Raw genomic sequence first — 16,511 nt, 5'->3', positions numbered from 1 at the left:
GTCTCTACTTGGTCGAAAATACCAGACCACAAACTATTATTTTCCTAAATGCATTGATATTGATGCATACAAATAAACGAATTTATGCAGTGGTAACGCTTGTTAGAGATGACATACTAAAATAAATACCGGGTGACAGATCGGCCATTTTCGTCAATCTTCGTCTAAAAGATCACATGCGTCTCTTCGGCATCGCTGTTGTTTTTTTTTGTCCATTTGCGCCATTTTGTTCGCTCACTTTGGTGATTGGGCTTTAGAACCCTGTACTGGAGCCAATCAGAGGGATACCGGACAGCGGAGACACGGTAAGAGAAGTCCGATTGAAGGCACGGATTGGTTTGTCATTGACCAACCAAATTACTAAACGCTACAAAATACAGGAATCGAATGTTTAAATGACGAACTCTTATTAATGATTTCAGCGTGGTGTTAATAGAAACGAATTTGCTTGCTAGTCAACTGGCGTGACCGAGATAAGAGTTGCACGATAAATGCAACGTTGCGTTTGAATGAAGCCAATAATTAATGGTGTCGTTTTTTTTTTGTAATCAAGCCAGTGTTATACCCAAACATACATGCATTTCCAACATGCCTCCGCTCAGCATGTGAGACTTTCTACAGACTATCGTAGTTGTTTTACTTGCTAGCTAGTAAACTATCCAGTTAGCTAACTAAGATCATATTTTCCGCCTTTTTTTCAAGCTAACTAACGTTAGCGGTGTACAGTACCTAGCGACACGTTTTGCTAGCAGCAGTATCAAACAAATACTGAAGGTTTGGTAGGCTACAGTAATGGTTAACTAGCTAGAACAAAGACGAGACAAAACTCGGCGCAACAATATGCCCTTCGACAAAATGTAGCTTTCTTTTGTATTGATTTGCTGCATGGTGTTTGTTGTATGCAGGCCATTCTGCATCCTATGGTCGGCAGATGGCGATGCTGAGTCGTTTCATGTTGCTGTCTAAACGCATTGTATGCAGCCGGCAATACATTCGTATCTAAAACGTTCTCCATTCAGGCTGGATAAGCTTCGATTTCCTCCTTTTAATGTGACAATATATGCATAGTTTCCTTATGAAACACACTTTTCAACCACCTGTGGCTAAATGCTAATCCTGAATGTTTAGGCACTCTTGTTGCAGCAGTATTTTTTTTCTCACCCCTAACCAAATGCTGCTAAAGGATTTAATTACTCTGTACATCAACATGTAAACTGAGTAGTGCCCCTCTATGGACTTTATCCAAAATGTTACTGGGCCCAGCCATAACTACAGCCATACTCTGGACCTGGTTATTACCAAGGGTCTTTCTATTGGGCCCAGCCATAACTACAGCCATACTCTGGACCTGGTTATTACCAAGGGTCTTTCTACTGGGCCCAGCCATAACTACAGCCATACTCTGGACCTGGTTATTACCAAGGGTCTTTCTATTGGGCCCAGCCATAACCACAGATACTCTGGACCTGGTCATTACCAAGGGTCTTTCTACTGGGCCCAACCATAACTACAGCCATACTCTGGACCTGGTTATTACCAAGGGTCTTTCTACTGGGCCCAGCCATAACTACAGCCATACTCTGGACCTGGTTATTACCAAGGGTCTTTCTACTGGGCCCAGCCATAACTACAGCCATACTCTGGACCTGGTTATTACCAAGGGTCTTTCTATTGACATATTCTCTATTGTTGATGTTGCTTCATCTGATCAACACTGTATTTGTTACTACAGTTCACAGAATTGTCCATTTAATTTTTTTGGGGCCAATTTATTCATTACTACATGTAGCTAAAATGTATATAGTTAATCCAGATATTTTGTTTAACCTTTGCCTCCGTTCGGCAGTCTCGTCCTCATGGCATTTTTAGTTAATTTTGACAGCCACTTTAGCATCTAATTTTGGGGGGGGCAAATATATTGATAAAAGTCACGTTGTGCTTGACGGATTTAAAATGAAATGAAACACAGTGGGCAGAGCCAAGCACGGAGGTGGGCAGAGCCAAGCACGAGCTAGCAAGATCTTTTTGGCATTTTCTAGCATTTTATGTGCACATTTCCATCAGAGAACGCCTACTCTGTGAAGTGCACGTGTGCAAAAACTCAATTCACCCTTGCACTCCTTTTAAACAATCCTTTAAAAAAAAATTTTTTTTACTTTTGTAAAGTCTACAAAATGTAGTCCACTTTTTGAAAACTGCATTGACATCAAAATATTTAATTGAGGAGAACATTTGCTAAATGTCGACCCAAGTCCATCTTCTCCCACTGCTGGCCACTGGGCTTCCCCTCATCCCCATATTTGGTGGTGAGTGGAAACGGCAACCGGATTTTCCGGTGAAATATCTGGCTCATTGTTCTATCTATTGCTAGCATGCTGTTGGAAAATGGTGTTTCATTGCCACTAACGTTAGCAATTACATGCTACCTGTTCCTATAGACCTCCAGTCATTGAGCCAACAACTATCAATTTAAAATAACGTCTTGGCAGAAACATATATGACTACATTTTTAAAAATTGCAGCAGTGGCAACAATGAGGCCTCCGCTGCTAAATTAATATTGGGAAAACACTGTCATAGGCTATTATTGCTTTTGTGACCATAACCTTGGTATTGACATCCCCAACCTGCTTCACATTTTATTGACAAAACTCTGTACTTAACAGGAAGTGGCTATAACAGGAAGTGATAATAACAGGGAGTGACTAGCTGACCATGGAGTACACCACCGCCACCACCTCGACTGGGGAGCAGATAGTCGTGCAGACATCCAATGGACAGATACAACAACAGGTGGGTAACTATCTACTATGAGCTTCTGCTGGTTTGAATTCATTCATGTTCAAACCTCTAAATCAGTTGATCCTTAAAATCATATCTAGATTTTTTTTTAACGTTTATGGGGGATTTAACAATATATATCTTGACCTCTAAATCAAATTTGTCATACAATTTAAAAGGTCAAATACACTGAATTTCAAACAGTCCGCAATAATCGAATGACACCGCTGTTATAGCAGCAAACGGGGGGGGGGGAAACAACTCCATATTAATGCCCATGATTTCGGAATGAGATGTTCGAAGAGCAGGTGTCCACATACTTTTGGTCATGTAGTGTACATACCTCGAGTGTATTAGAAGCAATTATTGGCACTGTGATTGATTGTCTTCTAGAATTTTAATTTTTAAAATTATTCTAAGATTGACTGCCATTTCCTGGTTGCTGAAATTCTAGTAGTTTGCCTAATTTCAGGTCATGTGACACAAAAAGCATGTATAGTGTAGAGATTCATTGTACCATCTAAACTGCTGGGAAATATATTTTCAATAACTAAAAATATTGTATCTTTAGCTGTTTGAACCTGGTGTACAAAAACCGAAAGTAAAAGATGCAAAAAACGCAACTTTTAAGAATGGGAAGCATAGAAATAGCACACACAGAACTGATCTACCACCTCATGACTTGTTTTCAATGAGAATGACAGATCTATAACACACATTTCTATGTGAATTTGGTCGGGTCACCCAAAAATGTTATGCTGGATTTTATTCTAGATGTTATGCTAGGTGTTATTCTAGATGTTATGCTAGATGCTAAATGTTATGCAAGATGCTAGATGTATAATGCTAGATGCTAGATGTTATTCTAGATGTTATGCTTGATGCTAGATGTTATGCTAGATTCTAGATGTTATGCTAGATGTTATTCTAGATGTTATGCTAGATTCTAGATGTTATGCTAGATGCTAAATGTTATGCTAGATGCTAGATGTATAATGCTGGATGCTAGTTTTCTAAGGCTCTTTTTCATCTGTTTGACCAGAAATCAAAGCCTTTGTTTAGTCCTCATTTTTAGGTTGGAAAGTGGTTAAAAAGAAATGAATATATGCCTTATATATATTAGCTTTCATTTGACTCGCAATTTGGTGAATTTCACTTGTTATTGCTCATGTGAGACTTTACATGGAAATGCAATTATACTGCTTATATTATCAAACAATTGTTACACCTCTCTGGGATGAGGCGTCTCTTGTTACACCTCTCTGGGATGAGGCGTCTCTTGTTACACCTCTCTGGGACGAGGCGTCTGTTGTTACACCTCTCTGGGACGAGGCGTCTCTTGTTACACCTCTCTGGGACGAGGCGTCACTTGTTATGCAGAATCACTGATATCAACATCGCCTTGCTTCCCCAAATACATCTACTCGGTGATGTGATCAAGATGAGCGACTCTGTTCCTCGCCTTGCTCAGAGTGATCCAACTTTGTATGCTGCCTTGTCTGCAGGCTCAGGGCACAGTGACTGCAGTGCAGCTGCAGACCGAGGCGGCCGTAATGACGGCCTCTGGCCAGCAGTTGCAGACACTCCAGGTAGTGGTGTGACCGCCGGCCTGACTGTCACTCAGCGTCACAGTGTACTTGCATGACCCTCGTCCACCCACCCATCTCAGTGCCCTGACCACCGCTAGCATGCTAATTAGGCTATCGCTGTTCTGAACTGCGTTGTAACTCCTTTTTAATGGAGGTATTAACATTTTGGAAACAATAATTCGGGGCCATCTTGTTGTTCATCGTATTTGACTCTGTTTTCCGCGTAGTGTCAACTCGAAGAGCTGGCTCCATTCTGTGTGTGTATTTGTGTGTGTGTATTTATCATTATATTTCCTGTAATCAATAATGCTTTGTCAGAAATGTCCATTCATACGCCTGAATGGCATGTCATTCTATGGAACTCTCGCTAAGCCATGAAACGGTTACTTTATAGGACGCTATACATAGGATAATTTTTATTGACAAATTTCAAAACAAATAAAGCAATGAACTTAACCACACCCCTCCCTCCCCTCCCCACACAGGTCCAGGGTCAGCCGCTGATGGTGCAGGTGAGCGGAGGGCAGTTGATCACGTCGTCAGGGCAACCCATCATGGTGCAGGCTATGGGTGGGGGACAGGGACAGACCATCATGCAAGTGCCTGTGTCTGGAGGACAGGGACTACAACAGGTGAGGAATGGAATGAAGAAGAAGAAAAAGAAAAACATAGAAATATATTAAGTAGAACCCATTCAATGAGGATGCAGTCAAATTGCAGTGGTCTTAGTGGCTTTTCCCATTCTAGTAATCATATTTCTTTGAGCCAGATTCAGGAGTTGGAAATGATATTATGAACACAAAGCTATCATCTGACCATGTTACACTGTCAGATTCAGCTGCAGGGTGGACAGCAGATCCAGCTGCAGAACGGCCAGACGATCCATCTAGGGGGACAGCAGATCCAGCTGCAGGGCGGACAGATGTTACAGCTCGGGGGACAGCAGGGTCAAACCCAACAGATCATCATCCAACAGCCACAACAAGCCATCACAGCCGGACAGAACCAGGTACACACACACACACACACACACACACACACACACACACACACACACACACACACACACACACACACACACACACACACACACACACACACACACACACACACACACACACACACACACACACACACACACACACACACACACACACGTACTGTGTGTTCCTGTATGTAGGGTCAGGAGTGGCCCCGTACTGTGTGTTCCTGTATGTAGGGTCAGGAGTGGCCCCGTACTGTGTGTTCCTGTATGTAGAGTCAGGAGTGGCCCCGTACTGTGTGTTCCTGTATGTAGGGTCAGGAGTGGCCCCGTACTGTGTGTTCCTGTATGTAGGGTCAGGAGTGGCCCCGTACTGTGTGTTCCTGTATGTAGGGTCAGGAGTGGCCCCGTACTGTGTGTTCCTGTATGTAGGGTCAGGAGTGGCCCCGTACTGTGTGTTCCTGTATGTAGGGTCAGGAGTGGCCCCGTACTGTGTGTTCCTGTATGTAGGGTCAGGAGTGGCCCCCGTACTGTGTGTTCCTGTATGTAGGGTCAGGAGTGGCCCCCGTACTGTGTGTTCCTGTATGTAGGGTCAGGAGTGGCCCCGTACTGTGTGTTCCTGTATGTAGGGTCAGGAGTGGCTCTTTCTGTAATTCCTTTCCAATTGAGGCGTTATTTATAGGGAATCTTCTGGATTTTTGGCAACGAAGCCCACTATCTACTTCCCCAGAAGGAAGTTCGAGGTCGTTTTGTGAGCCAATGCTGACTAGCGTTACCCATAAACTTAGTCATTGCGCTATCTGCTAGCATAGACTGACAGTCATTATGCTAATGCTAGTTGGCAACTGCGCTAGTTAGCAACTCCCTTCAAACTGCACATGTAACAGTATAACTTTAGACTGTCCCCTCGCCCATACCCGGGCGAGAACCAGGGACCCTCTGCACACATCAACAACAGTCACCCTCGAACCATCGTTAACCATCGCTCCACAAAAGCCGCGGCCCTTGCAGAGCAAGGGGGAACCACTACTTCAAGGTCTCAGAGCAAGTGACGTGACCGATTGAAACGCTATTTAGCGCGCCCCACCACTAACTAGCTAGCGGTTTCACATCCGTTACCCACACAGATGTAAAAAATTGGGGGGTGTGTGTGTGTGTGTGTGTGTGTGTGTGTGTGTGTGTGTGTGTGTGTGTGTGTGTAAGGTCCTGTTCTTATACATCAAGTTGTCTCACGCTACAGCAACAGGAGATGGGTTCCTACTCCTATGAGCCGTTCCAGTTCGCACAAGCCAAGGCTCATGCTACGTACTTTACCTGTAGTCATATATGACCCAGTCCTGTGTGTTCCGGGGTGTTCCTACAGGGCCAGCAGATCCAGTTGCAGCAGGGCCAGCAGCTGGCGCAGACGGCTGACGGACAGACCATCGTCTACCAGCCGGTCAATGCAGACGGCACCGTCCTGCAACAGGGTTTGTTTACATTACACAAACACACACACTTTATTTACTTTATTTGCCCCTGTGATAACATCTGCAAATCTATGTTCACGACCAATACATTTGCACAGATACGAACGTGTGCAACACACACACACACACACACACACGCACACAAAACACACACACACTTCCAGTAATATACGTTCTGTACATTCTCAAAAGATGTTAGTTAAATGCCGTCACATACTGTACCTGCTGGTGCCGTGAGTGAAATGTCAATCTGATGACTATAGTAATGGTGATGGTGGTGGTGATAAGGAGCCTTTTTCTCCCCAGGAATGATCACCATCCCAGCAGGCAGTCTGACGGGGGCCCAGATGGTACAGACAGGGGGCGCCAACACCACCACTACCAACAGTGGACAGCAGGGCACCGTGACCGTCACCCTGCCAGTCTCAGGCAACATGATGAACACCGGTGGCATGGTCATGGTAAGGCCCCCCCCCCCCACCCCCCGCAGATACACCCAGACATCCTGTTACCTAGATCACTGAGGGGGTTGGATCAGCGGGTCTGTTATCTCCTGTTCGTTGCAGAGGCTGTAGTGTGTGTGCCGTTGCAGAGGCTGTAGTGTGCCGTTGCAGAGGCTGTAGTGTGCCGTTGCAGAGGCTGTAGTGTGCCGTTGCAGAGGCTGTAGTGTGCCGTTGCAGAGGCTGTAGTGTGCCGTTGCAGAGGCTGTAGTGTGCCGTTGCAGAGGCTGTAGTGTGCCGTTGCAGAGGCTGTAGTGTGTCGTTGCAGAGGCTGTAGTGTGTCGTTGCAGAGGCTGTAGTGTGCCGTTGCCTGGTTATTGCAGAGGCTGTAGTGTGCAGAGGCTGTAGTGTGCCGTTGCCTGGTTATTGCAGAGGCTGTAGTGTGTCATTTCCTGGTTATTAGAGCCCAAAATGAATTCGCACACACATCATTCTTACCTAGACTCAGTAAGGTATTTGCCAGTGAATTAGATATTACACAATCTCTATGGTATGGGGGTGTTTTATTGGAAAGAATTGTCTCTTGTCAGGCACATGCCATGTGTGTGTTTGTGTTTGTCTCTCCCTGCTAGATGATGCCTAGTGGAGGTGCGGTGCCTGCTATGCAGCGTATCCCTCTACCCGGGGCTGAGATGTTAGAGGAGGAACCTCTGTACGTCAACGCTAAACAGTACCATCGCATCCTGAAGAGAAGACAGGCCCGCGCCAAGCTGGAGGCTGAGGGCAAGATCCCTAAAGAGAGGAGGGTGAGTAACCTGGGTTAGTGTTAGTGTGTGACGACAGGCCTGCGCCAAGCTAGAGGAAGAGGGAAAGATCCCCAAAGAGAGGAGGGTGAGTAGCCTGGGTTAGGGTAGGGCTTCAAATCTAATGTTATTTGTCACATGTGTCGTAAACAACAGACTAACAGTGAAATGCTTACTTAAGGTCCCTTCCCAACAATGAGGAGAGTGAGTATACAACAGATGTAGACTAAGTGAAATGCTTACTTAAGGTCCCTTCCCAACAATGAGGAGAGTATCTCATAACACTTGACTCTGCTATTCAACCAGATGTCTTCTCAATATTTCAAATGACCCGAACAGTGGCTTCTGGTAAGACTCGGTCGGTCGGGGAATGTTTCCTCATAAACAGTTCCTAGCATACCGAAGATGAAAACATTGCGAGCTGCTGTTCATTCATCCTGGAGTTTCTGATGCTAAAATGGCGACCCCACTATATGCAGATTATTTTTCTTTATTTTGACTATTTTCTACATTTTTGTTAATGACTAACATTTGTCTGTCTCTGTTTTGCAGAAATACCTGCACGAGTCCCGTCACCGTCACGCCATGCAGCGCAAGAGGGGAGACGGAGGACGCTTCTTCTCTCCCAAGGAGAGGGAGGAGATGGCCCTGGCCCTGGTAAGAGAGCCGGTGAAGGGGAACCACAACCAGACATTCAGGAGGGGATGAGTTGAGGTTCTACTGGCTGCTTCCTCACTATAACTGCCATTATACAATTTAAAGAATCCTTACTAGTGCCAGTCTTTTCAGGTTTTATAAAAATACACATAGATGATAATAATAATGACAATAATAATAATAGCTTTTAGAATGGGAAATGCTGTAATGTACAGTGCATTCGGAAAGTATTCAGACCCCTTGACCCACATTTTGTTACATTACAGCCTTATTCTAAAATTAATTAATTTGTTCTACACGCAATACATTTTTGCAAATTAAAAATAAATCATAATAATGAAATATCACATTTATATAAGAATTCAGACCTTTTACTCAGTACTTTGTTGAAGCAGTGAATACAGCCCGAGTCTTCTTGGGTCTGATACTACAAGCTTGGCACACCTGTATTTGTGGAGTTCTTCCCATTCTTCTCTGCAGATCCTCTCAAGCTCTGTCAGGTTGGATGGGAAGTGTTGCTGCACAGCTATTTTCAGGTCTCTCTAGAGATGTTCAATCAGGTTTAAGTCCAGGCTCTGGCTGGGCCACTCAAGGACATTCAGAGACTTGTCCCGAAGCCACTCCTGTGTTGTCTTGGCTGTGTGCTTAGGGTCGTTGTCCTGTTGGAAGATGAACCTTCGCCCCAGTCTGAGGTCCTGAGCGCTCCGGAGCAGGTTTTCATCAATGATTTTCTCTGTACTTTTCTCTGTTCATCTTTCCCTCAATCCTGACTAGTCTCCCAGTTCCTGCCGCTGAAAAACCTCCCCACAACATGATGCTGCCACCACCATGCTTCACCGTAGGAATGATGCCAGGTTTCCTCCAGACGTGAAGCTTGGCATTCAGGCCAAATAGTTCAATCTTGGCTTCATCAGACCAGAGAATCTTGTTTCTCATAATCTGAGAGTCTTTAGGTGCCTATTGAAAAACTCCAAGCGGGCTGTCATGTGCCTTTACTGAGGAGTGGCTTTCGTCTGGCCACTTTACCATAAAGGCCTGATTGGTGTAGTGCTGCAGAGATGGTTGTCTTTCTGGAAGGTTCTCCCATCTCCACAGAGGAACTCTGGAGCTCTGCCAAAGTGACCATCGGGTTTTTAGTCACCTCCCTGACCAAGGCCCTTCTCCACCGATTGCTCAGTTTGGCCCGGGTGCCAGCTTTTGGAAGAGTCTTGGCGGTTCCAAACTTCTTCCAATTAAGAGCGATGAAGGCCACTGTGTTCTTGGGGACCTTCAATGCTGCAGATTGTTTTTGATACCCTTCCCCAGATCTGTGCCTCGACACAATCCAGTCTCGGAGCTCAACAGACAATTCCTCCGACTTCATGACTTGGTATTTGTACTGACATACACTGTAAACTGTTTGACCTTATAGGTGTGTGCCTTTCCAAATCATGTCCAATCAATTGAATTTACCACAGGTGGACTTGAGAAACAGCTCAAGGATGATCAATAGAAACAGGATGCACCTGAATTCAATTTTTAGTCTCATAGCATAGTCTGAATACTTATGTAACTAAGGTATTTGTTTTTTTTTATTTTTAATACATTTGCTAAAATCTCTAAAAGCCTGTTTTCGCTTTGTCATTATGGGGTATTGTGTGTAGATTCATTGCTATTTAATCCATTTTAGAACAAGGCTGTAACGTAAACAGAATGTGGGGGAATCGAGGGGTCTGAATACTTTCCGAAGGCACTGTACATGATGTTATAGAATGTACATGATGTTATAGAATGTACATGATGTTATTTATTTATAGAATGTACATGATGTTATAGAATGTACATGATGTTATTTATTTATAGAATGTACATGATGTTATAGAATGTACATGATGTTATAGAATGTACATGATGTTATAGAATGTACATGATGTTATTTATTTATAGAATGTACATGATGTTATAGAATGTACATGATGTTATTTATTTATAGAATGTACATGTTATTTATTTATAGAATGTACATGATGTTATAGAATGTACATGATGTTATAGAATGTACATGATGTTATAGAATGTACATGATGTTATAGAATGTACATGATGTTATAGAATGTACATGATGTTATAGAATGTACATGATGTTATAGAATGTACATGATAATATAATAATAATAATAATAATGATACATGTTTAGGTTGACTGGTACCTTCATCCTTCCTCTCTCTCGCCTTCTCTTCCTCAGCAACAGGCAGAGCTGGCCGCCCAGGCAGGAGAAGACGATGTAGCTCAGATGGTCCGAGTTTCTTAGCACCTACAACCCCCGACCACCCCTCCGTCAGTCAGGCGAGGCCCTCTGAGCCCCCCTCCCCCACCCAGCTAGCCAGCACCCAGCTACACCTCTCATCTCCTAAGAATAATAGTAATTGGATTGGATTGATAGAGCACTTCTCCAGACACTCAAAGGTCTTTACAATGTAAGGAGGAAACTCATCCAAGAACTACAAGTATGTAGTGATGCCATGGCAGACATAAACCTGTATTCTCCCATCACCTCTTGCCCCTATACTCAACAATATGATATCCCTATGACTGGTGTCCTCCATGATGGGTCACTATGAGTTAACTTTAACCCTTGACCTCCCAACGCCCTGGTCTTCCAGACCTGGCTCTGTGACTGGCTGCAGTGCCTGAGGTATTCAGTAAGATGTGAAAGTTAAGATTTACCGGGACTGCAGCGCTCTGTCCTGGAAACCAAAACGAACGATGAGATGTTTCACCTGCATAATACCACCTGTCAATGACTTCATGTTTGCTGACTAAGTCATAACTGCTGGTAGTTAGTTGCAGAATACATTTTGTTTGGTCGTAAAGCAGCTAAATGTTTTTGTTGTTGGTGTGTTTCACAAATGCAAAAAAAAATTGTTTACAAATTCAGCTGTAAAAGTGTCAAAATGATGGAACACTTATTGTTGCCCTGTATGTGTCTTTTGTTGAAACATGCAACACCATAGAAGCCCAGCCTTGGTCCATAAGGATTGTCAAATATTGATAATAATAATATCTCCAAAAATCTCAAATATTGTCTCAAATGGATATTAGTTAGAACGCTTTTTTTGTAAGCACTTTTCAGCAGGGTCCAATTTCAAAATGTTCTCATAGAGAACTGTAGAGGAACATTTTGCATTTCAGTTTACTTCCTGAAGTGAAATGGAAGAGACCCCAAGTCTTGCATTTCAGATGTGATTTCAATATCCAGTCCAGTTATTGTCTGTACAGGGAATATGTATTTTATATCACTTTTTTTTTTTTTCTTCTTCTTTGTAGCGGAATAGACACATTTATGTTGACACGACGTCTGAATGACCTGTGTACTTTGTCTGATTTACTTTAGGGTGTCTTTTTTTTTTTTTGAAGAGTACATTTTATATTCTTCTGAAGCAGTCCTCCAAAACATTTTTGTGTTTGTTTGTGGTTGACACCATTGTTTCAAAGAGCTCACCTGTTCATTAAATTCTATTACGTTGACTTGAAGTCACTTTTCTTGTTCTGTATGTTTTCATAGATCATATTTTATCTAGTGTGTGGATTTCCTCCTGTTTAGCTTCTAGAGTGAGGATGAATTTATCAATGTATCTTAACACTTTTATCAGTAGATAACACAGTCACAGAGAACTATACTTGTGAACCTTGACCTGTGGCCACCAATGATGCTCCTCGCCTCTGTCTCGCCCGGCAGGTGACAGAGGCACGTAATTGGTGGCCAGTGGTCACACACAGTACCTCAGCACTTTTAACAGTAGATAAAACAACTGCAGAGAACTACTGTATCCTTGTGACCCTTGTACATGTACACAGTCTCATACGTTCCAGGTAGCTCCAACCCTGACAAACCTGTTAGCAGGAAGGATGTTCAGAACAGCACTAACATTCAGCTATTCAGCATTCAACCTACAGAACACAACATATGACTTATCGGGCTCCTGAGTGGCTCAGCGGTCTAAGGCAACTGCATCTCCGTGATAGAGGCGTCACTACAGACCCTGGTTCGATTCCAGGCTGTATCAAAACCGGCCGTGATTTTGAGTCCCATAGGGCGTCGCACAATTGGCCCAGCGTCGTCCGAGTTAGGGTTTGGCCAGGGTAGGCCGTCATTTATAAATAAGATTTTGTTCTTATTTACTGACTTGCCTAGTTAAAAAAAGGTGAAAACTTTTTTTTGTTGTCATTATTAAAATCCATCTAAAGATTCAAAACAACAATTGAAGAACATCAAACCCTCTAGCTACTGACTCCAATGCTACAACTTCTCAAAATAATAATCGTCTTCTCAGAATCGTATTACAGAAGAGGGAAGGAGGTGAGAAAATGGCATCTTCTGAACCTGCTCTCTCTGAAGACTATTTAACCTATCCTGTGTGCTGTAACATCTTCAATAATTTAGTTTTCCTACCATGTACCCACAGCATCTGTAAAGTCTGTCTGCGGAAAATTCTGGAAACAGAAGAAATCTCAGGAATTTCCAGTGTATCAGGAAATATTTTCAATGGACCTTCCTGTGACCTGGTCTTAAAGAAACCTGTGGTTAGGTCTTTGTAGGTTAGAAGTCTGAGAGCTTCAGCTGGGTCTGAGGGAGGGAGGGAGGCAGAGAGCTTTAGCTGGGTCGGAGGGAGGCTGAGAGCTTTAGCTGGGTCTGAGGTACAGGAGGGGAGGCAGAGCTTCAGCTGGGTCTGAGGAGGGGAGGGGAGGCAGAGAGCTTCATCTGGGTCTGAGGTACAGGACCGAGGCAGAGAGCTTCAGCTGGGTCTGAGGGAGGGAGGCAGAGAGCTTCAGCTGGGTCGGAGGGAGGCTGAGAGCTTTAGCTGGGTCTGAGGTACAGGAGGGGAGGCAGAGCTTCAGCTGGGTCTGAGGAGGGGAGGGGAGGCAGAGAGCTTCATCTGGGTCTGAGGTACAGGACCGAGGCAGAGAGCTTCAGCTGGGTCTGAGGGAGGGAGGCAGAGAGCTTCAGCTGGGTCTGAGGGAGGGAGGCAGAGAATCTGGGTCTCATGTACAGGAGGGGAGGCAGAGAGCTTCAGCTGGGTCTGAGGTACAGGAGGGGAGGCAGAGAGCTACATCTGGGTCTGAGGTACAGGAGGGGAGGCAGAGAGCTTCAGCTGGGTCTGAGGTACAGGAGGGGAGGCAGAGCTTCATCTGGGTCTGAGGTATAGGAGGCGAGGGGAGGCAAAGCTTCATCTGGGTCTGAGGTATAGGAGGGGAGGCAGAGAGCTTCAGCTGGGTCTGAGGTACAGGAGGGGAGGCAGAGCTTCAGCTGGGTCTCAGGTGCTCTGCAGTCTGCACAGTGAGAAAGTCAAGCTCTGCTGTCTGGATGATAAACAGCCTGTTTAGTGTGTTAGACTTCAAAGAAACATAAAAAGCATGACTGCATCCCAATAGATTAAGCATCTGTATAAATATGCTTAAAAATACAGTACCAATCAAAAGTTTGGACACACCTACTCATTCCAGGGTTCTTCTTTATTTTATATTTTCTACATTGTAGAATAATAGTGAAGACATCAAAACTATGAAATAGCACATATGGAATCATGTAGTAACCAAAAATGTGTTAAACAAATCCAAATATATTTTGGATTTTAGATTCTTCAAAGTTGCCACCCTTTGCCTTGATGACAGCTTTGCACACTCTTGGCATTCTCTCAACCAGCTTCATGAGGTAGTCACCTGGAATGCATTTCAATTAACAGGTGTGCCTTGTTAAAAGTTAATTTGTGGCATTTCTTTCCTTCTTAATGCGTTTGAGATAATCAGTTGTGTTGTGACAAGGTATGGATGGTATACAGAAGATAGCCCTATTTGGTAAAAGACCAAGTCCATATTATGGCAAGAACAGCTCAAATAAGCAAAGAGAAATGACAGTCCATCACTACTTTAAGACATGAAGGTCAGTCAATGCGGAAAATGTCAAGAACTTTGAAAGTTTCTTCAAGTGCAGTCGCAAAACCATCAAGTACAATGATGAAACTGGCTCTCATGAGGACCGCCACAGGAAAGGAAGACCCAGAGTTACCTCTGCTGCAGAGGATAAGTTCATTAGAGTTAACTGCACCTCAGATTGTAGCCGAAATAAACGCTTCACAGAGTTCAAGTAACAGACACATCTCAACATCAACTGTTCAGAGGAGACTGCGTGAATCAGGCATTCATGGTCTAATTGCTGCAAATAAACCCCTAATAATAGTTCTGATGTCTTCACAAATATTCTACAGTGTAGAAAATAGTAAAATAAAGACAAATCCTGGAATGAGTAGGTGTGTCCAAACTTTTGACTGGTACTGTCTATTATTGAGATCCTCTATTCTTTCTAATGAGCTTCTGTGACTCTGGACTCCAACACTGCCAACCTATCTGAGGACCTGACCAGTGTTGAGAGACAGCATCTTCCTGACAACACACAGAGAGGTTTGATTACCTTGAGCGTGTACTGGGCTCTTAGGGATTTAACTCAGGGGACACAGCTGAGAAGTGGAAGAATATACACTGGCAGCTGGGTGTGGTCACATGGTCTGTCAAGAGGAAGAGAACCAGTGACTTTTGGGGGTGGATCCGGGTGTATTTTGTTTAGTGTTATATAATGATGATGCACTTTTCAAACATGTACCACTAGACCCACAGTAACTCCCCCTCCAGAAGATGAGCTGGACTAAGGAACACTCATTATTCTCTGACCCAGTCAGTAACACATCACTACTATAGAACAGGTTTCCCCACACCTTTGCAATTGTTGTAAACTTTTGTCCTTTTATGATATTACATGTGAAGGTGTCTGTTTGGGGGGTGCTGCCAGCTATTCATTCCTTTTTAGTAGACACTCTTATCCACAGCAATTTACAGTAGCAAGTGCATACATTTTCATACCTTTTCCATATTAGTCCCCTGTGGGAATCGAACCCACAACCCTAGCATTGCAAGCACTATGCTCTACATTGATTTATCTCCATGGTGATGGAAAGTCGACAGGTACAAACCTAGATGACCAGCCTGTGCACAATACATTAAGTGGTCTGTAAGGATGCTAAATTAATCATGCACAAAAAGTGGTTGTTTTCCATGCTATTTGATCAAAGAAACCTATTTAATTTAATGTGGATGTTTTGTGTCTTTGCCTCTAACTTTACACATTTTGATGTAAACGTTTTGAGTACAGGGTTGTGTTCTTTCTGGATTCCATTAGAATGACATCACAGAGAAAAGGAACAGGGGAAACCACTTTTACAATTCCAACGGTTGAATCCTGCAAGATACTGTTCTTAACTATACAACTACTGTTTTGCAGCACCCCTACTGCCCGTTGCTATGAGCACCTTATGCTATAAACGAGTCAGTGTACGATTGTGATGGAGTAAAAGAGGACCGACTCTTCACCATCTTTATCTCATCAATCAGCAAAAACGTGTTTTAATTTAAGGGATATTTTTGTTGGTCATATTTTGATGCAGTCCTTCAGGGATGAGAGATAAAACACATTTTGGTTAACTAATCTCGGTTTTCAAAAAGTAAAATTATTGCTAAAGTTTGTCATTTACACTGAATCTGTCCACAGGAGATTCACGTTTTTGGATAACAAATGATTTGACTGTGAACTCTGTCGGGTAACATCTGTTCATTAAATTATACTAACATGATGTGTAGCTATTGATACACTTCATTGATCATCAATACACAAAAAATATTTTAAAAATCTAAAAATCTAAACTTGAACAAAATTGACTGTGGGTTAGCAGTGGTCATGATGCTTTCAAAAGTGAGACGGG

The 16,511-nt window shown here is 43.4% G+C and overlaps 1 protein-coding gene across 2 annotated transcripts; it reads left to right on the top strand.

Annotated features, from left to right (window-relative positions):
- On the top strand, positions 1-12,228 carry LOC124032371 (nuclear transcription factor Y subunit alpha-like). Of its 2 annotated transcripts, none has more exons than XM_046344729.1 (9): positions 1-305; positions 2,666-2,792; positions 4,855-5,001; positions 5,202-5,378; positions 6,715-6,820; positions 7,127-7,281; positions 7,893-8,066; positions 8,616-8,720; positions 10,946-12,228. In XM_046344729.1, exons 2-9 carry the CDS (start codon positions 2,715-2,717, stop codon positions 11,009-11,011), a joined length of 1,008 nt encoding a protein of 335 aa, XP_046200685.1. In that variant the 5' UTR covers positions 1-305; positions 2,666-2,714; the 3' UTR covers positions 11,012-12,228. The 2 variants fall into 2 exon arrangements, with proteins under 2 accessions (XP_046200685.1, XP_046200686.1); XM_046344730.1 differs by lacking the exon at positions 1-305 and adding an exon at positions 1,953-2,306.
- Positions 12,229-16,511: the final 4,283 nt, after the last annotated feature.

Source organism: Oncorhynchus gorbuscha, linkage group LG03, assembly GCF_021184085.1.
Source record: "Oncorhynchus gorbuscha isolate QuinsamMale2020 ecotype Even-year linkage group LG03, OgorEven_v1.0, whole genome shotgun sequence".
Taxonomy (NCBI): Eukaryota; Metazoa; Chordata; class Actinopteri; order Salmoniformes; family Salmonidae; genus Oncorhynchus; species Oncorhynchus gorbuscha.
The sequence above is the reverse complement of the archived record's forward strand: the minus strand, read 5'-3'. Positions and strand labels throughout refer to the sequence as shown.